Source organism: Trematomus bernacchii, unplaced genomic scaffold (genome assembly GCF_902827165.1).
Source record: "Trematomus bernacchii unplaced genomic scaffold, fTreBer1.1, whole genome shotgun sequence".
NCBI classification, from domain to species: Eukaryota; Metazoa; Chordata; class Actinopteri; order Perciformes; family Nototheniidae; genus Trematomus; species Trematomus bernacchii.
In genome coordinates this window covers 3,449,689-3,473,429 of record NW_022987564.1, presented here as the reverse complement: position 1 = coordinate 3,473,429, position 23,741 = coordinate 3,449,689, and the positions used below count along the sequence as shown (strand labels likewise).

The window sequence follows — 23,741 nt, the reverse complement described above, 5'->3', positions numbered from 1 at the left end:
TGTGAGAACAAAAGAAATACTCTGGTAATATGTGTAAACATTTATCTGATCTGAAGTCTTTATTTGCCATTGTAGGATCAGTGTTTGGAAACCAAAGTGAAAAGAGTAACACATGAATCAGTATCCTAGTTTCCTTTAAAAGTCTAAAGACACTGCCACTCTTCATTGATAATGAATATTGCTGATATTCAGCCCACAACAGAAAATAAATCCGGCATGAGGACACATTTTCTGACTTAAATTCAGGTCAGGTCAATCCCGTAGGCCGAGGGCTGTTTGGGCACTTTGATGACATCACAATCCTCTCCAAACATCCCAATCAGCCGCCAATCTCATGCACTCCACCACCCGGACACCTCTTTATGTCTCCATTCTCCTCTTGGCCTTCCTGCACCTCTTCTCCATGTATTGCGCCGTGCATGATGGTATTTGCTTGGGACCTGTTTGATCTTCTCTATAATGCCTCTGTGTCAACTGTGGCCGTCGATCCATTCATCCCAATCTCATGAAAGCAATATCAGGAACGCCTTGAGGGAATCTCTTTGGAACGAACGTTCACTAGCATACCACCACGAGGCTGTTATTCTAGTTTTTCATGTCCATGAGAAGAATATATACATATATTGGCAAAATAACTTTGCAAATGACTGGCTTCACGTGTGTTGTCGTGTTTGCGGTTATTGTATTTGAAAAATGTCTCCTTCCAAACCTAAAACACGGTGCACTTACCCAGTAGAGAGGCTACTACAACCACTCATTTATTTATCCTTTGTACAGAGTGGGATCAGTCGTCTCTATGGCATGTGTACACAGGACACAAGCCAACATATTAAAAGTGTTCTACATGTAGTTAAATGTAGAGCAGAACCATTGTGCATTACCACATATAAAACGGTTGTATTGTAAACACCATTCCCTTTATTATTACTCTGGGTGTGTTTTTTCTAAAGAAACTTTGTCATGCTAGCAAAGCAAAATGATGAGAAGGAGCTGACACATGCACACACAAGAAAGACAACCTGCATACTGAAGAAGAAATGTCATTGTCAATAATTTTACAAATAAGATGAAACGATATGAAAAGTTGGAATGTCACCAGTGCACTCACTCAAAGTCACACACATGCCCTCATGACATATGGAGAAACGGATGCTGTCACATGATGGTAGGGATTTTTGTGCAAATTTCTCTCATGCAACAAGTTATCTTGTGAATGCAGGCCATGTTCAGACCAAACTGGTGGAGATAGTGATTTCCAAATGTTTAAATATATGACTCATGTCATGAACAATGTGTTGATATACTGGCAAGTCCACACTGTTTAGAGTTCAAAGACTGGCTCAGAGAAAGAGGCACAAACAATCTGCATATTATGTGAAAATGTGAACAGTGGGCGCTCTCTTTTGATAGCACACTCAAATGTAGGGTTAATTTGAACAGGTGCTGTGTTTTCATCCAGTAGCGACTTCATTGTTTAGATTAGATAAAGTGCCTGAGCCGGTTTCCTCCGTGCGTGCAGGGCTGAGTGAAAAGTGCTGAGTCACCATGAGATTTCAACAGTCAAATTTCAGGATGATGAAACGAGCACTATGGGTAGAAGAGAAGTAAATCACTGCAAGAATAAAACAATAACAATGAACCAAGATTATATTTTATTATTTACTATTTTAAGTAATGCTTGCTAGAATGCTAGTACAATTACTTTTTATTAGAACATACTAAGTTCACTGACTATGGCTATTGTAAATTACATTTCCAGTTTATAGGTGTTATAGGTGCACAACGTCTATTGTTATTATTTCAGTGTTTGATTCAAGTTTTTCTTTCCTTTTTTTCCATCATGTCATTGTCACGTCTGCAAAACTGGGATCAAAGAGTAGTCAGGCAAGCAAGAGAAGTGTCCCCTCCTCATATGTGACTTTACTAATGCCTGTGAATATAATTAACTTAAAGCATGACCCACATTACATTAGTTTAATGCAGCTACTGAAATATGCAATATTATAATATGACATCACGTTGTATTGACTTAACAGGTTAACATACTTGGAGCATCTTAGCAGCATGAGTCATCTTAACTTTCTTGAGTCGCAGATCTTTGGTGATAACACAAAAATGGGATGGGCCATAACTCCACCAATGGATGCAAAGGAGTGGAGCTTGTTATATAAGCATGCATCTGACACACTCCACATACAACTTCTCCCTCCACTCTCAGCGTCAGGTGTTGCAGTCAACTCTTAAACCATGGCCAAGGAAATGACTCTGCTGTGGGGCTCCGGCTCTCCCCCCTGCTGGAGGGTGATGATCGTTCTGGAGGAGAAGAACCTGAAGGGATACAACCAGAAACTGCTCTCCTTTGAGAAAGGGGAGCACAAGTCAAGTCAAGTCATGGAAATTAACCCCAGGGGACAGGTACGTTTACTAAACATTACCCAGAGATAATGCACATTCTCCTATAGTGTCAGTCTTCTTTTTCTTGCATGCCCACTGTATTAATTTTTTTAATAACGATGTATTTTTTCCACTCTTTCTCTCAGCTTCCTGCCTTCAAACACAACAATCATGTCCTGAATGAGTCCTACGCTGCCTGCTTTTACCTGGAGGTAAGAAACTGGTCCCATTGTTCATCTTGCACCCCTACTTAATTTTTTATGAAGACATATAACACCAAGGAGTTAACATGTAGGAAGGGTCCCTTGTGCAGTGTTCAACAATGCCTCGAAGACAAAGAGTCACCTTATACCTCCAGACGGAGAGAAACCGGAGCGCCTTGCAGCTATGATCATAATGGTTGTTCTTTCAATGTCTCCAACAACAGAGCCAGTACCAATCCCAGGGCAACAAGCTGATCCCTGAGTGCCCAGCTGAGAAGGCCATGATGTACCAGCGCATGTTTGAGGCTAACACGCTCGGCCAGAAAATGGGTATGTTGATCCTGACATGCAAAGCAGACAATTGACCCTGCAAATCCTGCAAATGTATAATAACAATAATACATTGCCATTACATTTGAGCCAATTGGACTTAGTTTAATGTCTAACCAGGCTGATACTGCTCTCTCAGTCATATCTTTATGACTTACCTGATGTAGTTAGAGTGGTGCCTTATGGGACTTTGAACTGGATTGCTCTTGGCAATAAACCCTGTGCTCTGTGGCCTTCAGACCTCTGAGACTTCATGTCTTCAGTGAATCTCCGAGGGAGCTCAACTTCAATGAAGCCCCCACCCAAAGGACCTGACTAATGAGCTGCGTATTCACAAAATGTAGCCATTGTATGTGGTGCACCCCTTTTTTAAAAGAGCGAAGAGGTCATAATAGTAATCCTACAAAGGATCACATGTTCAGACTGGCTTGCATGCAGACTCAGAGATCAAGTCACGAGACATTCAGTTTTGGGGGAGGGGTGCAAAATAAAGGAAGCTGCACTCCTAATAATTTACAATCAAGTTGGGCATACATGGTAAATACAGTTTAGTGAGTATAGTGCTGTATAAGTGGGCTGCTGCAAACTTTATTTCTGACTTTTTTACAGTTTGAAATTGATGTTGCGTAATCATGTCCTCACGCCACCTTTAGCTGCCATGGGACAGGAAAACAATCACAATCTGGGAGTGGATGTTTGCACAATGAGTGTTTGTTTAAACATTATTGTTATCGCTCATACGTCCGAGAGCCGTCCTCACGACTGAATGCCTGTTTTTACATTTTTCAGCTGACGTTATCTACTACAACTGGAAGGTCCCGGAGGCAGAGAGACACGACTCTGCTCTGAAGAGAAACAAGGAGGCCCTGACTGCTGAGATCAAGCTGTGGGAGGGATACATGCAGAAGGTGAATACATACATACTGTACACTCAAACACACATGACAAAAGATACAGAACGGCAGAGGAGAAGTTACACATGCTCAGCTTTGTTAAAACAAACTAAATTACATGTTGAATGCAAGGAATGTTGCTTTGTTCGAGCAGCAGCAACATTTTGAAGATGGATTCATACCATCAACAGCAGAGAGAGAATAGAGAATTGGAGGGATGAAACCCTCTTTAATGGTCATTAAATGGGCACATGCAGAGCACACGGCACACACAGTGAAATGTGTTCTCTGCCTTTAACCCATCCTAATACCAGGAGCAAATGGTTAGCTTAGCAAAAAGAGTAAACGCATAGGGAAAAAGGTCACTTGTTCCTGTTCAAATGTAAAATAAACAACGACCTCCACCTCTAATGATTGTTAATTAACACTATATATATATATATATATATATATATATATATATTCAGATCAAATTAGGGCTGTGCAATTAATCGCAATTACGATTTTGGCCTGCCACAATTACGAAAACAACATAATCGAAAAAAACAATTATTTAGCTTTGCTTGGTTGTGACAGTGCACTGCAACATATTTGATCTATTTTATTTGGTCTCATTTATTTGTATTTATCATATTTATATATGTTTAGTAGCTTGGGGAAGTGCGCTCCAAAATATTTGTTGATCTTGTTTATTGGTATTTATTATTTTGATATTATTTATTTAAATGTATCTATTTTATTTATTGGTTTTTCAGTTGAATTATACGTTCAGGGAAAACAACAGTTATAAAGATACTGTTCAAATTATTATTTGTTATAAAGTTCAATAAATGGATTTTTTCAAAGTCAATGAATAATCGTATTTAATAATCGTGATATCAATTATTTACCCAAATAATCGTGATTATGATTTTTGCCATAATCGCACACCCCTAGATCAAATTGTAAAACTAAGAATATGTGGTTCAGCCATGCTAGCTGTTCCCCACTGCTTCCAGTTAAGCTAAGCTAACTGGCTCCAGCTTCATAGTATCTTGACATTAGAGTAGTTTCAATATTCGGTAAACAAAAATCCATTAAATAACTAAATAGACAGGCAACCAGGAAGTCACTGCTTCTAGCGAATTAATAGTCAAGCACCCACCAGTAACCCTACATCGTCTTGCTATAACTTTACTGATTATACATGCTAATAGCTAAGCTTTAGAGATGCTGGTTGTTACATTTAGGGGCCTGTGGATAGAGCCAGGCTAGCTGTTTGTTGTTGTTAGGCTACAATTCTCTATGCTATGAAGCTAAGGGTAATTGGATCAAATAGGTAGCCCTTTTTGGCAGCTTTCATGAGTATCAGTTTCAGATCTGCCCTTCAGCACATTAATCTTTCCCTAACTCCTTTTTTAATTTGTTTTCTAGGCATCAGGCCCTTTTGTGGCAGGAAATAACTTTTCACTGGCGGATGTGATGGTTTTTCCAAGCGTCGCTTATCTCTACCGCTTTGGGTATGTGCATTAAATCACTGAAAATGACTTAAAACTGCTTGACAATATGAATGCATGGATAACCAAGTATACCATACAAAGAGAAAACATCTGTAATTTGAAGTTAACGCCATCTTGTATTCCTTCTTTAGGTTTTGTGAAGAGCGTTACCCTAAACTGGCAGCTTACTATAACTCTCTGAAGGACAGATCCAGCATCAAAACCTCCTGGCCTCCGACCTGGCTGGAGAGCCCAGGACAGGACCTCCTGAAAGACATTTGAGACTGAGATTTGTCACCACTCCTTGCCTTGCACTTATCTAGCTGGCTGCATTTTTAGGAAATGTGCATTGCTCCTACTGTTGTTATGCCTTTACATAATGTGCTTGACTTAAACTGTGGATACTGTTGTTGTGCTTATAACGAAAACAATAAAAAATTGATTGTTGAAAGTTTCTGTGCTTTTATTATTCATTCAAGGTCAGTTTACACGGATCCAACTTGATGCCCATGTTTGACTGGAATATGTTTTACAGAGGTCTGTGTCTCGGGGAGCTATAGTATGTTTCTACACAAAGATATTTGACCATATTAAATCTAGTGTCTCACTGGAAGTTTGAAGGTTTGACAGCAGATGGCGCTAAACCCAAATAAACAACTGCTGCTTTTACAGTCCTTTGACTTGGCTTTGCATTTAGCTGCCTGACCCTGCAGAGTTTCTGTCTTTCCCTGTAGGCTATGTCCCGAGGTGGCAACACACTGTAAAAAGATTATGAACCTTCAATGTTTTCATTTAAAAACGTCGATAGACTCCTATCGCTTTTTATGGCGTTTTTTGTTTTTAGAAAAATGTTGACTATATACTGAGGTCAAAGTATTGGTTTTAAATGTGAGCACCCAATAATAACATAGTTTGTCTTTGGCTATGCTCAAAGTCCTTTTTAATCTTTTTAGGTCAACTGAGCAAAAGTAAACATTTACATATTGTGAACTCGGCAATGTTACATGTTGAGTTCAATCAATGAACCAAAAGCATAAATTAATGTACACAGAATCTTTAAACAATTTTTGACCACTGACCAAGAGCCACTGCCTATTTGTCCCAACTGCAGGAATGTATAACCCAGTCCATAGTTGATTCAAAGACATTGCTCTAAAGAAGTGGTAGCTTGGATGAAGAAGCTCTGTGAACACCCCTTGGGTTTTAAGGAAATGGCACAGTCCAATCAGCCACAGATCTACATAGACAGGTGCGATTCAGCAGCTCAGGCCTTTGGCGGGAAGAAGGTGAGCTGCAAGACACTGACAAGAACCGGGTTAAAACTTTACAATTACTAATTTGACCAGATTGTTTGCACTCAGTCCAGTAAAATAAAGTGTGTTAAAGTGTCTGTTTGTGTGTGTGGTGTTAAACAGTGACAGAAAGGATGTCATTTAAGGTGTGTTATCTGTTGTGAGGCTTTTAGTTAGTCTTCACAATATAAAAAAAGCTAATAGACTTTCAGGGCAACATTTTATAAAAGACTGACTTTAAAATCAATGATTTGCAATTTTGATGATTAGCCTACTAAACAACCCTTTGGCCAAAGTACAGTTGCAAAACAAACTATTTCACTGCAGTTATATGGAAACAAACATAAAACACATTTTAAAACTTGCTGCTTAAGCATAACATGTGGCAGGGTTCTGCATGCCATAACAAAAAAAAGCATACTAATTATAAAACAGCAAAATCACATTTACTTTAAATTGTAAAAAAAAAGTAAGGATAAGGTCAACTGAGGAAAAGTAAACAGAACTCTGTTACATTTGATAGTGATTCTGGACTTTGAAAAGGCTAATAGACTTAAAGGTTCATAGTTCGTGAACAGCCTTTAGTTAATTTGCAACTTGGATGATTACTGCAGTTGCAGAAACAGCTGTTTCACTGCAGTTGTGCTTCAAGAATCTGTATTGGTTTCCAAACTGAGAAGATGGAAACACATTTGATTTTGGTTGGTCTGCTGTCTCTCTGCAGCCTCTCCTTAAGTCAAGGTAATTACGCTACATTATATATATTGTAATTTGACTATTTATGTGTGGCAGAATGTATTAACTATGTATGTACATTTCTTTAGTTTGTAACACACAGCTTCTGGAGAATGTGGATTTCCCAGGAATGGACATCAAATTTGAATACTCTCCAGATGCTGACCACTGTCAGCAGCTTTGCACCCAGCACCCTTCCTGTCTCTTCTTTACCTTCATACGCCCTGACTGGACAAAAGATTTGAGGTATGACAAGCAGTACACAAGTAATTAGAAATACATTAGTAAGTTTTATTTTCCTGTGCATTTTGACTTCTCTTTCAGAAAACAGTGAGAATCATTTTTACCTCAGAAACTGGAACATTTGACCAATAATTCAAACCCAACCTTTGTATCCATTTCAAGCTTTTTTTCTAAACTCAATGCTAAACTCAATGTAAATGAAAAAACAAACATGCAGATTATTGTATTAGCTCTTTCACAGCCCTACATTAGAGGTATTGTCTTTAAAAACGGCTCTATTTGCTAATTGGGTAAGTTTTGTGGGTACTAGTTATTTTTACTATCATTGGTGTCTGTTGGATTTTTAAAGGTTTTAAGTAAAAAGACCCAATAATCTCTGCAGCCATTTCTACTACTGCTACCTAAAGACCACTACTTCTGGAAATGTTCCAGTTCAGAAACCATTAAAGGGCGTCACCTCTGGGTTTTCTCTCAAAGCCTGCACCCCAGAATTACGTAAGCTCACAACAACAGTGTATAACCAATATGAAGAGCATTAGTTAATAAGCTATACAGTATGCGATAACACTCATTTACTCTCTGTCTCTGCCTGCCAGAGCCTTGTCTGCCTAATGTGTACCCCGGTGTGGACTTCTTCGGGGCCGACTACACTGCTTTGTTCACAGCGGACCATGAGGAGTGCCAGAGAGCCTGCACTCAAGACCCTGGCTGTCAGTTCTTTACTTTTTTACATGAAGACTTTGGAACAGAGAATATCAGGTAAACCGGGATCACATAATGTAACATTGCTGTAGAAAAGTGCCTTAAACCATGCTCTTAAAGGTAGGGTAGGCAAGAATGGAGAAACCAGCTCGAGTAAGCTAGAATTTGAAAGTACACAACCGGAAAAAATCTGCCCCTTCCTTCAGACTTCCTTACAGAGCCCTTCCTCCAACACACACGAACGCGCACATGACCAATGAGGGCACGAGATACGTTTGTGCAAGAGATGGAAGGCATACTTGCCAACCTTGAGCCTTGAGTATGAAGCTGCAGCGTCGGAGACAGGGGAAGCCTGGCTTCCCTTGGCCTCCAGGAGAAAACGCCACTGTTTGGCAAGTATGCTGACAGGCAGGTTGGCCATCCAGTTATTTTAGCCGGGCCGGCTCAGATGATTGGTCGTGCTTTTTACAGCACCACGGCTTCCACAGATGACATTTTTTTATGTATTTCTTGTCAAAGCATTTAATGTATTCATTGCTATCGGGATGTTAAGAGCATTCCATGGAATATAACAAAAAGTGTTTCTGAAGTGAATTACCTACCCTACCTTTAAACGGCCAGAAAGGCTATGGCTTCAAAAACCGTAGCCCACAAACCAGTGGTGGGTGACGTCCAGCTGACTATGTCCACTTCTTATACACAATCTTGTGATAATGATATCAGGATGGTAACAGAGTGAAGAGTTTGCTCTTGCACCAGAAGGTTGGCCACATGTGATAGGCTCTACAATGCCCTAAATATGTTTTTTCATGTGTTGTTTTAGGTTCAAGTGCTACCTTAAATATAGCCCGTCAATACCAGCTCCTCTGACTGTGAGAAGAGAGACTGGTGTAGTATCTGGATTCTCCCAAAACGTGCGTCTGCCTCAACAGTCTACCACAGGTACACAAGCAGTCATATCAAAACCATTAGGTAAACGTCCTGTACGTTTCTAAGCATGTTTTTTTAATGTGTTTCTCGTGTTTCTTACAGCATGTGAGGGCAAGCTTTTTCCATCCATAAGCGTCCCGCAAAGCAACCTGAAGACTCTTCCTGGTGTCTGTCCTGATCACTGTCGGGCGTTGTGCTCTGCTCATCCAGCCTGCACCTTCTTCTCTTTCGACAGGTGTTTCTTCTTTCCTATGTATCCATAAGAACATGCAATGAGGTATCATAGAGTGTCTATTATTACTAGCCAATGTGTTGTTTTAGAAAGTATCCTAACTCTCCTCTCTGATGATTTTTTTATTTTATTAAGGGTTTTATTTGCTTTCTTTCATGCAGTAATGAATTGAAATGTCACCTGAAGAACAACAAAGACAAAATGGAGACAATATCTAAAGAAGGATCCACAACTGGTTTTCCTGAACGCTTCTGTCAGCTGGATGAGAGTATGTATCACTGATCAACACTAAAACTGTCAGATAGGGAAAGCTTTCAGTGCAACACCTAGACCATCTGCAATAGCTTTGGTTTGATGATGGACTCATTCAAACAATTGAATGTAGATAGTGTGAAATGTAGATGGTTTGAACAGGGGTTGAATGTGGTGCTTATGCCAGAATTCAAAGTAGAAGTACAGATTATCAGCAAGCTGTACTCAAAATATGCATGGGGAGCCTAGTTTACATACTTATAACATAATATGGAGCACTGCTAATATATAAGAACAACCCAGTATACTTAAGCAATAGCTCACGACAGGCCGTGGTATATGGCCATTATATCACAGTTAAGGGGCGTGGTTCGGCCCGACGCGAAGCAGTTTGCTTTTCAGCCCAACTGTATACTGTTTTTCTCAGATGCGGAGGGATACTGACTTGTTGTGAAAAGTAATTTACAATTCTACCCGTGGTATACGCTCAGTATATCACGGCTAAGAACCAATCAGATTGCTTGATTTGACTTGTCCGTTTTATAATCATAAGTGTATCACAATATCTCAAAAGTAACTACAAGTGTTAAATAAATGTAAAAAGTCTATATTTGTCTTCAAAATGTAAGTAACATTACATGTAAATGCTCATGTAAAGTACAATCATGTATAAATAGTACTTATGTATTGTACTTCAGTAAATGTATTTAGTTAGATAGTCATTGTGTTGCATACAGGCACCCCTGTTTGAAGAAATAGAGTAATACAGTATGGGCATACATTTATTAGTTCCCTCTGTGGGACTAAAAAATAATCAAAATGTATGTATTTATGTGGTTTAGCCTGCAGTAGAAGTTTAACCCTGGTTCTCTCTACTTACAGATTGGCTTAAGGTTGCTCACGATGGAGTGACTCTCCATGGTTCTGATATCCGCTCTGAGCTGATGGACGATGCAGACTCCTGTCAGAGGAAATGTACTGAGGATCCTCTCTGCCAGTTCTACGACTACCTCACTGAAGCCTTCAATGGCCGAGATTACTGGTACAGAATAGTCTTAATGCATGCATGCAAAAGTACAGAGAAACACATTTTGTATTTTAAAAATACAATTGAGGTAATCTTTTAACATTAAATCCTCATTGTAACACACTTTATAATTTGATTACAGCTGTATTTATGGTGCATAACTGAGATTGTGTTGATTGTGTGTTCTAGGCGTCGCTGCTATTTCAAGCGTACCATCACCATGCCTGCTCCGCCTAAAATCACCAAACTTGAGAAGGTTACATCCGGCTTCCAGCTGAGGTCCTGTGTGGAGACTGCTTCACACACACGTCGTGTAGATGTAAGCAGCACCGTTTGATTTCTGTTTAAACTGCAGAGGATTATTTTTGTGTGTAAACAAGAGTAATAAAACGGAAAGAAAACCAGTTTGCTTTCAGCCTGCTTTATTCAACTAAAAGCGAACTAATCACACAATCACTTTACAGAATTAATCGAGATTTTGAGGAAGATGTATGACAAAGAAAACTGTCTAATTTTGTCAGTTTAGCCGTTACATCTCCTTGTTCTCTCTTGTCCTTTCTCTTTTGAGCGCCGCTCTTGTGCTTTGGTTTGCTGTAGGCCTACATTATAAATGCAAGCTATTCAATTTTTTATAATGCTGCCAAACTTGCTGCTTCTAGCTACAGTACCTATAACTTTTGAGGTTGATGAAACGGTAGCTCGTCACGCAAGGTATCACATGACATGAAAGGGAGCAAGGTCATTGGACAGACTAATTACAAATTAATTTAGGTTGCTTGGTTACTTTGAAGACTGCGTGAAGTGGTCAATGCCATTGGGGCCCCCCCCCAAAAAAAGATATAGCCTATATATTAAAAAATATATATGGGCCCCTGGCCGGCTGCACCGTCGATAGTTACACCACTGGTATGAGGCGAGCAAAGGTATTAAAATAGTCCTTATTGATTCTACACCTATATTTAGAAATGGTGCGCTGCTTGCGATTGAGAATAATAACACCTAGATTTGTTATCACACTTCAACACAACTTCACAATGTTATCATGGTTTCGTTTTTATTTTATATTCCTCCAGTAGAGCACCCTTGTGTTCTTTTTAACCAAATATCTCTGAGGGGCGTGGGGAGTGGCACCTTATTTTCATCTAAAGTAAGACTCAGTTTACACGGGAATGCAAACGAAAATGAACCAAATTCGATATCAAAAAAGTCTTCCATTCACACGCAGTCGGCTCAATAAACATGTCCGTTCACACGAGACCGCTCGACCCGCTGGAGACGCTGTAGTACATATGCCGGGCCTGTAAGTGGCACTGTACTTCCGCCACAAAATACACCAAAAGCAGCGAAGAAGACTTCCCGAGCATGGTTGTCCTTCTGTTTATTCTCCGCGGTGGATTTAGCAGCAGAGGTGGGGAGACGGAGAGGAAGGGCTCTGGCTGTTTCTCTTTAGAATTAGAAAAGTGCCGGTCAAAAGTCTTCTTTGTTATTTATTGAGCTTTAAAACAAATTCATAACGACTCTATACACGGAGCCTCTCTTTTCCTCCCCCTCTCCTGCTGTCTCCGTCAGCAGCAGCTGATCTCTGATCTCTCTCTCCTGTCCGATTAGACTTCACTCGCGTTTATGTCCATATCGATCAGATCTAGCTAGTTCTAGCTAATGATATGACTGCCTGCGTGTCAAAGGACACCTAAACAATAAGCGACATTTTGACCGGAGAGATTTAGATTTACAGGAGGAGAGGCGGGGAGAGGTGGGGCTATGGCGTATAGGACGTACACACGGAGCCGTTGGACCCCCCAGAGCGTTCCGTCCGCAGATCTACCCACCTTGGGACACGCTATTGTTTGAGGGCTCCGTTTCCGCCGTTCCGTTCTGTCCTTGTGTAAACCAACCGTCCATACCATATAAAACTGTAGCGAAAACACCCGGTTCGTTCCCGTGTACACGGAGTCTAAAAGACAGAGAATCAGCACTTTTGAAACAGGGCTGAAACAGGGGATTATGGGATGCTACAATGCATGATCTGTTTGGTATTTCGAGCCAAACACTTCAGAGACATGTTTTGTAGGGTGGTCCTTAAAATTGAAAGTCGGAAAGTCTAAGCTCCAACCCCCAGAATTCATTCTATTAGTCAAGAAAACTCTCCTGGTGAATTCTTTCCTCAATCTGACAACATGTACCCCTCCCTCATCAACCTTGAAGTTTAGCCTCAGTTGCACTGTGGCTGCTGGTGTGGCAGCCCAGGTTGATGAGGGAGGGGTACATGTTGTCAGATTGAGGAAAAAATCCACCAGGAGAATTGTCTTGACTAATAGAATGAATTCTGGGGGTTGGAGTTTAGACTTTCCGACTTTCAATTTTAAGGACCACCCTACTGAGGCTAAACTTCAAGGTTGATGAGGGAGGGGTAAATGTTGTTGGAATTTGAATAAAATTCACCAGGAGAGTTTTCTTGACTATCATAACAAATTCCGGTGGTTGGAGCTTAAAATAAATGAATTCGAAAATGTACATGGCACTAAGGACCACCCTAATGTTTTGTATATATCTGAGACTTATAATATATTGATGAAAAACAGTATAATAGGAGATCTTTATGGACCCTTTTATCAACCCAGCGATTAACTGTTTTGCACCCATATGTTGTCATTTACCCTGGGAGTCAAAGGCATACATCATTACTGTGGAAAAGCTGCTTTCCCCTGGGGTTGTTGTTTTAGTGTGTCATGTTCCCGAGTGCCTGTAGGGGGTGTAAAGGCCAGCAGCGTCAGAGATGTGACACACACCAACAACATGATCACCTGTATTTGAGATGGATGAAGACAATGCTCAGGTTCTCTCATGCCACAACCAGTGGATCAGGGCACTATACAAAAAGCTTCCTAGTAGAATAAGAAAACTCTTAGTTATGATGTTTGTCTAAGAATGTCCCCTTATAGTTGCAACTAGATCCATATCTGGATTTGTATTTTGGAAAGTATTTTTATTTTACTTTTATTTTTTATATTATATTTTTTATTATATCATAACTTAGTACTTTTTTCTTAACATAGGTAACATTAAGCTGTCTGTGGCTCTTTCCTGCTAACGATGCAAATTTCCCCTCTGTGGGACTAATAAAGGTATTCTGATTCTGATTCTGATTCTGATCCTTATTCAATGCTACTACGAAAATGGCGTGTCTGTAATCTTCTTGAAGAACTAAGTGCTTTATACCAATGGTAAAAAAAAAAAACACACATATAATCCAATGAAGGATTCAGCATGGAGGAGTGCATTTGCACATCAGAGGAGGACTTTCTCTTACTTCCGGATTTCAGACTCTTTTTTTTTTCTCGCTTCTTCCTCCTCGCTGCATCTATTTCCTCTTTCAGCTTGAACAACACTGTTAGGCCCAATTCCAAACCACACCCTACCCACTCCCCCTCCGTGATGGAGTGAACTCTGTAGGGACACTCACAGTTTAACGAGGCTCCCTTCTTCCAGGTGGAGGGGGTACAAAAAGCAGCAAGCTTTGGGACAAACTCCCCTCTCTCCAGCTGAAACAGGAAATGCCGTACATTTTCGTAACAACAGTTTCAAATCAGCATCTCTTGAATTAAAAAATAAATAAATACAACTCGAAAAATCTTTAATGGTGTTTCTTTTTTGTAAACCATGTTTATAAGCTGCTTTGTTTTTGCAACAGTCTGTAAATATACACAACTTTATAATACAATTCACAAAATTAACCTTTTCTAGACTAAACAAGGGTATATGATCCTGAGTTAAAAACAATACGAGGTAACATGAAGTTGTTAACATCTGTATGACGATATTAAATGTCTATCTTGTTGTGCAGTTTATCAGTTAATGTTTGCAGGAACTGTTTGTAAAAGCGTGTTTCCTGACGGACACCATGGATGTATAATAAGAACTGGGCTGCAGTCGAATAGTCAGTTTTGCTTAGGAACCTTCCTAACGGAGTGAAATGACCCGGAAGTACTTCAGTGGCAGCCATGATAAGACCCGTTCGAATTCTCTAGGGTTGCGGTTGAAGGACTAATGTTTATAATAAATACATTTGTATTTATTTTAAGATCTTTACATACAATCATATGTATTGGGATCATTTGTATTAATGTGGACCGGAGGGAGAGGGTGACGAGCATAAGTTTCACTTTCCTTTTTATTTCAATTACAACCTCGTTCATGAAAAATATGTTTCTCTGTTGTCCATGTTCATAAAGCATAAAACAACAGCATCAGAGCGCGGTGCAGAGTCTCTAGATGCATCCGTCGTTCTTATTAAACATCCATGTAGTCCGCTCACTCCGCTGTATAGAAAACTGTAGTTTCCCCACAGCAGACGCATATTCATGACGTCCGCTGGCGCATCATAAATACGTCGAATAGTGAAAGTGCAGTCGGATTCTCAAAGCACCGCAGTCTCTTCTCCTAAAATCCTTTTGAATTCTACTATCCACCATTCCAGGGGCCTCATTTATAAAGGGATATACGCTCAAAAAATGGCGTACGCCAGTTTCTACGCAATGTTTGCGATTTATAAAATACTAACTTGACGGGAAAATGTGCTGTCCTCCACGCAAACTCTAACCCATGCGTACGCACTAAGCACACACACGGGAGAGACGAGAAACTGCGACACCGTTGGCAGAAGGAAGAATGGAGAGAAATATGTGGAAATAATACCATAAATAAAATGTTACCTCTCATTTATCAAATATGAAGAATTCATTTTCAAACATTGATTAAAGCCAATCTTTAAATGATTAAACAAACGCCTGTTTGAGACTCCTCAGTGCACACAAAAACATAACTTGGAGAAATAAATAAATACGGATATGCTATTTAAAACCACCTCGAATATGTTATATATATACTGTATGGCGGTCAATAATTAACTATAAATCGGGGTATGACATGCACGTTTGTTGGCATTTTTTATCCAAAAACAAATTTAGCACCAGGGTAAACTTGATAGAGAAAAACGTAATAATTGTTCCTCAAATGTGTTCCAACAAAATAGGCTGTAAATTACCTGGGATTGCCAGCACCATTGTTTACAAGAGAATCTCCAATGCGGATCTCGGCTCCATTGAGTCGTTCAGGGACTTCATATTGGTTGGTCAATAATCATGATCAGCATCCAATCACTTAATACCATGTAGTATACTCCCATGCACATGAAGCCAGTTCCAGTCAGCAGATCAAGGTTCCAGTAGTTATCTAATGACACACTGATGAAACATTCTCGTAAATTCAGGTTTGCACAACCATTGCTTTAATCACAGAGCGATAACTGCACTGATCCAACAGTTTCATTTAACTAGGATTTAGTTTATCACATTGACATATATATTATATATATTGTGTCATAGCTACAAATGCAAGAGAAACATATGTTTATATGATGCTGTGTGCAGAGGTGGGAAAAGTACTCGGATCTTCTACTTAAGTAAAAGTAGAAGTACCAGAGTGTAGGAAAACTCTGTTACAAGTAAAAATCCTGCAATTTAAATGTTACTCAAGTAAAAGTAGAAATGTATTGGCATCAAAACATACTAAAAGTACCAAAAGTAAAAGTAGTCATTGTGCAGATTGGTCCATTTCAGAATAATATATATGATATGTTTTTATAAATATTGATAATTAAAGTGTTATCAAAGCTGTTAAAAGTGCAGCTAGTTTTAATGAGTTTGTATTCTGCAGGGTAGCTGGTGAATTTACTCAAGGTGGAACTAAAGTCTGATTTAAGTGTTGATTAGATTTCACATCATTAATCCAAATCTGTAAAGTAACTAAAGGCATTATAGGTGGGGTAGGTAATTTTGGAGAAACCAGCTCGAGTGCGCTAAAATTTGAAAATACACAGCCGGGAAAAATCTGCCACTTCCTTACAGAGCCCCTCCTCCAACACACACGAACGCACACATGACCAATGAGGGCACGAGATAAGTCTGTGCACAGATGGAAGGCTGACAGGCAGGTAGGCCATCCAGCTACTTTAGCCGGGCCGGCTAAAATGATTGGTCGTGCTTTTTACAGTACTACGGCTTCCACAGATGACATTTTTTATGGATTTTTTGTCAAAGCACTTAAGATATTCATTGCTATCGGGATGTTAAGAGCATTCCATGGAATATAACAAAAAGTGTATCTCGAGCCGGTTTCTCAAACTTACCTACCCCACCTTTAAATAAATGTAGAGGAGTAAGGCAAGGCAAGTTTATTTATATAGCACCTTTCAACACAAGGCAATTCAACGTGCTTTACAAAAATGAAAGACATTAAGAAAATGGCATTTAAAAACAGTCATTAAAAAGCAAAGATAATAAAATAAACATTAAAAGACAAAATTCATGAATAAAGGTTACAGTGCAGTGTAAGATATGAATAGTTCAATTAAAAGCAGTGGCAAAAAGAAAAGTCTTCAGCCTGGATTTAAAAGTAGTAAGGGTTGCAGCAGACCTGCATGTTACTGGTAGTTTGTTCCAGATATTTGGAGCATAATAACTGAACTTCTCCATGTTTAGTTCTGACTCTATGGACTGAAAGCTGACCAGTCCCTGAAGACCTGAGAGTTCTGGATGGTTCATAATTTAGCAGGAGGTCAGAAATGTATTTTGGGCCTAAACCATTCAATGCTTTATAAACCAGCAGCAGTATTTTTGAAATGAATTATTTGACACACAGGAAGCCAGTGGAAAGACTTCAGAACTGGAGTGACGTGATCCACTTTCTTAGTGTTAGTGAGGACTCGAGCAGCAGCGTTCTAAATTAGCTGCAGCTGATATCTGTGTATACTGTATGGCGGTCAATAATTAACTATAAATCGGGGTATGACATGCACGTTTGTTGGCATTTTTTATCCAAAAACAAATTTAGCACCAGGGTAAACTTGATAGAGAAAAACGTAATAATTGTTCCTCAAATGTGTTCCAACAAAATAGGCTGTAAATTACCTGGGATTGCCAGCACCATTGTTTACAAGAGAATCTCCAATGCGGATCTCGGCTCCATTGAGTCGTTCAGGGACTTCATATTGGTTGGTCAATAATCATGATCAGCATCCAATCACTTAATACCATGTAGTATACTCCCATGCACATGAAGCCAGTTCCAGTCAGCAGATCAAGGTTCCAGTAGTTATCTAATGACACACTGATGAAACATTCTCGTAAATTCAGGTTTGCACAACCATTGCTTTAATCACAGAGCGATAACTGCACTGATCCAACAGTTTCATTTAACTAGGATTTAGTTTATCACATTGACATATATATTATATATATTGTGTCATAGCTACAAATGCAAGAGAAACATATGTTTATATGATGCTGTGTGCAGAGGTGGGAAAGTACTCGGATCTTCTACTTAAGTAAAAGTAGAAGTACCAGAGTGTAGGAAAACTCTGTTACAAGTAAAAATCCTGCAATTTAAATGTTACTCAAGTAAAAGTAGAAATGTATTGGCATCAAAGCATACTAAAAGTACCAAAAGTAAAAGTAGTCATTGTGCAGATTGGTCCATTTCAGAATAATATATATGATATGTTTTTATAAATATTGATAATTAAAGTGTTATCAAAGCTGTTAAAAGTGCAGCTAGTTTTAATGACTTTGTATTCTGCAGGGTAGCTGGTGAATTTACTCAAGGTGGAACTAAAGTCTGATTTAAGTGTTGATTAGATTTCACATCATTAATCCAAATCTGTAAAGTAACTAAAGGCATTATAGGTGGGGTAGGTAATTTTGGAGAAACCAGCTCGAGTGCGCTAAAATTTGAAAATACACAGCCGGGAAAAATCTGCCACTTCCTTACAGAGCCCCTCCTCCAACACACACGAACGCACACATGACCAATGAGGGCACGAGATAAGTCTGTGCACAGATGGAAGGCTGACAGGCAGTTAGGCCATCCAGCTACTTTAGCCGGGCCGGCTAAAATGATTGGTCGTGCTTTTTACAGTACTACGGCTTCCACAGATGACATTTTTTATGGATTTTTTGTCAAAGCACTTAAGATATTCATTGCTATCGGGATGTTAAGAGCATTCCATGGAATATAACAAAAAGTGTATCTCGAGCCGGTTTCTCAAACTTACCTACCCCACCTTTAAATAAATGTAGAGGAGTAAGGCAAGGCAAGTTTATTTATATAGCACCTTTCAACACAAGGCAATTCAACGTGCTTTACAAAAATGAAAGACATTAAGAAAATGGCATTTAAAAACAGTCATTAAAAAGCAAAGATAATAAAATAAACATTAAAAGACAAAATTCATGAATAAAAGTTACAGTGCAGTGTAAGATATGAATAGTTCAATTAAAAGCAGTGGCAAAAAGAAAAGTCTTCAGCCTGGATTTAAAAGTAGTAAGGGTTGCAGCAGACCTGCATGTTACTGGTAGTTTGTTCCAGATATTTGGAGCATAATAACTGAACTTCTCCATGTTTAGTTCTGACTCTATGGACTGAAAGCTGACCAGTCCCTGAAGACCTGAGAGTTCTGGATGGTTCATAATTTAGCAGGAGGTCAGAAATGTATTTTGGGCCCAAACCATTCAATGCTTTATAAACCAGCAGCAGTATTTTGAAATGAATTATTTGACACACAGGAAGCCAGTGGAAAGACTTCAGAACTGGAGTGACGTGATCCACTTTCTTAGTGTTAGTGAGGACTCGAGCAGCAGCGTTCTAAATTAGCTGCAGCTGATATCTGTGTATACTGTATGGCGGTCAATAATTAACTATAAATCGGGGTATGACATGCACGTTTGTTGGCATTTTTAATCCAAAAACAAATTTAGCACCAGGGTAAACTTGATAGAGAAAATTGTAATAATTGTTCCTCAAACGTGTTCCAACAAAATAGGCTGTAAATTACCTGGGATTGCCAGCACCATTGTTTACAAGAGAATCTCCAATGCGGATCTCGGCTCCATTGAGTCGTTCAGGGACTTCATATTGGTTGGTTAATAATCATGATCAGCATCCAATCACTTAATACCATGTAGTATACTCCCATGCACATGAAGCCAGTTCCAGTCAGCAGATCAAGGTTCCAGTAGTTATCTAACGACACACTGATGAAACATTCTCGTAAGTTCAGGTTTGCGCAACCATTGCTTTAATCACAGAGCGATAACTGCACTGATCCAACAGTTTCATTTAACTAGGATTTAGTTTATCACATTGACATATATATTAAATATATTGTGTCATAGCTACAAATGCAAGAGAAACATATGTTTATATGATGCTGTGTGCAGAGGTGGGAAAAGTACTCAGATCTTCTACTTAAAGGGGACCTATCATGCAAAATGCACTTTTGTACGTCTTTTATACATGAATATGTGTCCCCGGTGTTCCAGGGAACTCACCAAGTGTCAGAAAACACAACCCTCTCTATTTTCCTCCATACCCAAATCTCTAAAAAAGGGGCTGCAACGGATCTGATAAAAACTGATCCAGATTTGAACACTGTCCTGACGTCAGGACGGTGGCGCTACGGCTATTGGGCCAACTCCACCAATCAGGAGGAGACAGCCACGGCCATTGCCGTTCAAAAGCGCTGGAGACGCTGTAGTACATATGCCAGGCCTGTAGATGGTGCTGTTCTCACTGAATCTGCCCTTGCAAAAACAGAGCAAAAAAATGTCAAATTGAGCAAAATGAGGCATGGCTAAAATGCATGATCTGTTTGGTATTTAAAAAAAAAAAAGTATAAATATGCCTTATATAGGTATGGTCCTACACTATATTATTCAAATATAGCATGATAGGTCCACTTTAAGTAAAAGTAGAAGTACCAGAGTGTAGGAAAACTCTGTTACAAGTAAAAATCCTTCAATTTAAATGTTACTCAAGTAAAAGTAGAAATGTATTGGCATCAAAACATACTAAAAGTACCAAAAGTAAAAGTAGTCATTGTGCAGATTGGTCCATTTCAGAATAATATATATGATATGTTTTATAAATATTGATAATTAAAGTGTTCTCAAAGCTGGTAAAGGTGCAGCTAGTTTGAATGACTTTGTATACTGCAGGGTAGCTGGTGAATTTACTCCAGGTGGAACTAAAGTCTGATTTAAAGGTTGATTAGATTTCACATCATTAATCCAAATCTGTAAAGTAACTAAATGCATTAAATAAATGTAGAGGAGTAAGGCATGGCAAGTTTATTTATATAGCACCTTTCAACACAAGGCAATTCAACGTGCTTTACAAAAATGAAAGACATTAAGAAAATGGCATTTAAAAACAGTCATTAAAAAGCAAAGATAATAAAATAAACATTAAAAGACAAAATACATGAATACAGGTTACAGTGCAGTGTAAGATATGAATAGTAGAGGAATCATAGTGTCTATTATTACTAGCCAATGTGTTGTTTTAGAAAGTATCCTAACTCTCCTCTCTGTGATGATTTTTTTATTTTATTAAGGGTTTTATTTGCTTTCTTTCATGCAGTAATGAATTTAAATGTCACCTGAAGAACAACAGAGACAAAATGGAGACAATAGCTAAAGAAGGATCCACAACTGGTTTTCCTGAACGCTTCTGTCAGCTGGATGAGAGTATGTATCACTGATCAACACTAAAACTGTCAGATAAGGAAAGCTTTCAGTGCAACACCTACTGTACTGTAGACCATCTGCAATAGCTTTGGTTTGATGATGGACTCATTCAAACAATTGAATGTAGATAGTGTGAAATGTAGATTGTTTGAACAGGGGTTGAATGTGGTGCTTATGCATATTCAGCAGAGGTGAAAGAAGTACTCTGATCCTTTTCTTAAGTAAAAGTAGAAATACTATTGACTGAAAATACTTATTGCAAGCAAAAATCCAGAATTCAAAGTAGAAGTACAGATTATTAGCAAGCTGTACTCAAAATATGCATGTGGAGCCTATTTTACATACTTATAACATAATATGGAGCACTGCTAATATATAAGAACAACCCAGTATACTCATTTACATTTATTTAACACTCATAGTTACTTTGAGATATTGTGATACACTTATGACTCAAGTGTATCACAATATCTCAAAGTAACTGAGTGTTAAATAAATGTAAAAAGTCTATATTTGTCTTCAAAATGTATGTAAGTAACATCAAATGTAAACGCTCATGTAAAGTACAGTCATGTCTAAATAGTACTTATGTATTGTACTTGAGTAAATGTACTTAGTTAGATAGTCATTGTGTTGCATACAGGCACCCCTGTTTGAAGAAATAGAGTAATAAAGTATGGGCATACATTTATTAGTTCCCTCTGTGGGACTAATGCAGGTATTCTGATTCTGAAAAAAGAATCAAAATATATGTATTTATGTGGTTTAGCCTGCAGTAGAAGTTTAACCCTGGTTCTCTCTGCTTACAGATTGGCTTAAGGTTGCTCACGATGGAGTGGATCTCCGTGGTTCTGATATCTGTTTTGAGCTGATGGACGATGCAGACTCCTGTCAGAGGAATTGCACTGAGGATCCTCTCTGCCAGTTCTACACCTACGTCACTGAAGCCTTCCATAACCGAGATTTCCGGTACAGTATAGTCTTAATGCATGCATGCAAAAGAGAAACACATTTTGTATTTCAAAAATACAATTGAGGTAATCTTTTAACATTAAATCCTCATTGTAACACACTTTATAATTTGATTACAGCTGTATTTATGGTGCATAATTGAGATTGTGTTGATTTTGTGTTCTAGGCGTCGCTGCTATTTCAAGCGTACCATCACCATGCCTGCTCCGCCTAAAATCACCAAACTTGAGAAGGTTACATCCGGCTTCCAGCTGAGGTCCTGTGTGGAGACTGCTTCACACACACGTCGTGTAGATGTAAGCAGCACCGTTTGATTTCTGTTTAAACTGCAGAGGATTATTTTTGTGTGTAAACAAGAGTAATAAAACAGAAAGAAAACCAGTTTGCTTTCAGCCTGCTTTATTCAACTAAAAGTGAACTAATCACACAATCACTTTACAGAATTAATCGAGATTTTGAGGAAGATGTATGACAAAGAAAACTGTCTAATTTTGTCAGTTTAGCCGTTACATCTCCTTGTTCTCTCTTGTCCTTTCTCTTTTGAGCGCCGCTCTTGTGCTTTGGTTTGCTGTAGGTCTACATTATTAATGCAAGCTATTCAATTTGTTATAATGCTGCCAAACTTGCTGCTTCTAGCTACAGTACCTATAACTTTTGAGGTTGATGAAACGGTAGCTCGTCACGCAAGGTATCACATGACATGAAAGGGAGCAAGGTCATTGGACAGACTAATTACAAATGAATTTAGGTTGCTTGGTTACTTTGAAGACTGCGTGAAGCGGTCAATGCCATTGGGGCCCCCCCCCAAGAAAATATATAGCCTATATATTAAAATATATATATGGGCCCCTGGCCGGCTGCACCGTCGATAGTTACGCCACTGGTATGAGGCGAGCAAAGATATTAAAATAGTCCTTAGTGATTCTACACCTATATTTAGAAATGGTGTGCTGCTTGCGATTGAGAATAATAACACCTAGATTTGTTATCACACTTCAACACAACTTCACAATGTTATCATGGTTTCGTTTTTATTTTATATTCCTCCAGTAATGTTGACCTCATTTTACCTGTTGCGTGCAATATTTGACAGCTGAAAACTCAGTGACTCAGCACTTTTCATGTACCTCTGCACACGTAGAGTAAACCAGCTCTGGCAATCATTAAACTGAACAGGCTGCGACTGTATAATGCATCCATGACGTGTTTACATATCATTTACACTTTCTTTGTGTATCTTTCTCTGATTCAGTGTTTGAACTCTAGAGTTTGAGTTGAGTAGCTGCCACTATCAAAGCTGTCATGTTTTTTGATGCATGAATCACAATTCATTCATTCAGGATCATTCCAAGTTATCTAAGATTTGACAAAAACATTGGGTCGTTTGATTGCACCGATGACATTCCACCTCTTCATATTGTTTCATTGCGTTCCTAAAGTTTCAATTTTGTTGTCTTAATCGGTATGCAGGCTGT

At 38.9% G+C, this 23,741-nt stretch overlaps 2 protein-coding genes across 3 annotated transcripts; both read left to right on the top strand.

The window, feature by feature from the left end:
• The first annotated feature begins 2,167 nt into the window (after positions 1 to 2,167).
• LOC117477909 (glutathione S-transferase A-like) lies at positions 2,168 to 5,752 on the top strand. The gene is made up of 6 exons (XM_034124707.1): positions 2,168 to 2,415; positions 2,541 to 2,606; positions 2,822 to 2,927; positions 3,717 to 3,835; positions 5,234 to 5,319; positions 5,451 to 5,752. The coding sequence occupies exons 1-6, from the start codon at positions 2,248 to 2,250 to the stop codon at positions 5,578 to 5,580; spliced, it is 675 nt and encodes a 224-aa protein (XP_033980598.1). The 5' UTR covers positions 2,168 to 2,247; the 3' UTR covers positions 5,581 to 5,752.
• A 1,396-nt stretch (positions 5,753 to 7,148) lies between these two features.
• LOC117477904 (plasma kallikrein-like) lies at positions 7,149 to 22,647 on the top strand. 2 transcript variants are annotated; one of them, XM_034124703.1, is made up of 9 exons: positions 7,149 to 7,331; positions 7,415 to 7,571; positions 7,951 to 8,063; positions 8,165 to 8,327; positions 9,094 to 9,212; positions 9,303 to 9,435; positions 21,188 to 21,294; positions 22,104 to 22,263; positions 22,433 to 22,647. In XM_034124703.1, exons 1-9 carry the CDS (start codon positions 7,271 to 7,273, stop codon positions 22,578 to 22,580), a joined length of 1,161 nt encoding a protein of 386 aa, XP_033980594.1. In that variant the 5' UTR covers positions 7,149 to 7,270; the 3' UTR covers positions 22,581 to 22,647. The 2 variants fall into 2 exon arrangements, with proteins under 2 accessions (XP_033980594.1, XP_033980593.1); XM_034124702.1 differs by lacking the exons at positions 21,188 to 21,294; positions 22,104 to 22,263; positions 22,433 to 22,647 and adding exons at positions 9,594 to 9,700; positions 10,567 to 10,726; positions 10,901 to 11,115.
• The last annotated feature ends 1,094 nt before the right edge of the window (positions 22,648 to 23,741 follow it).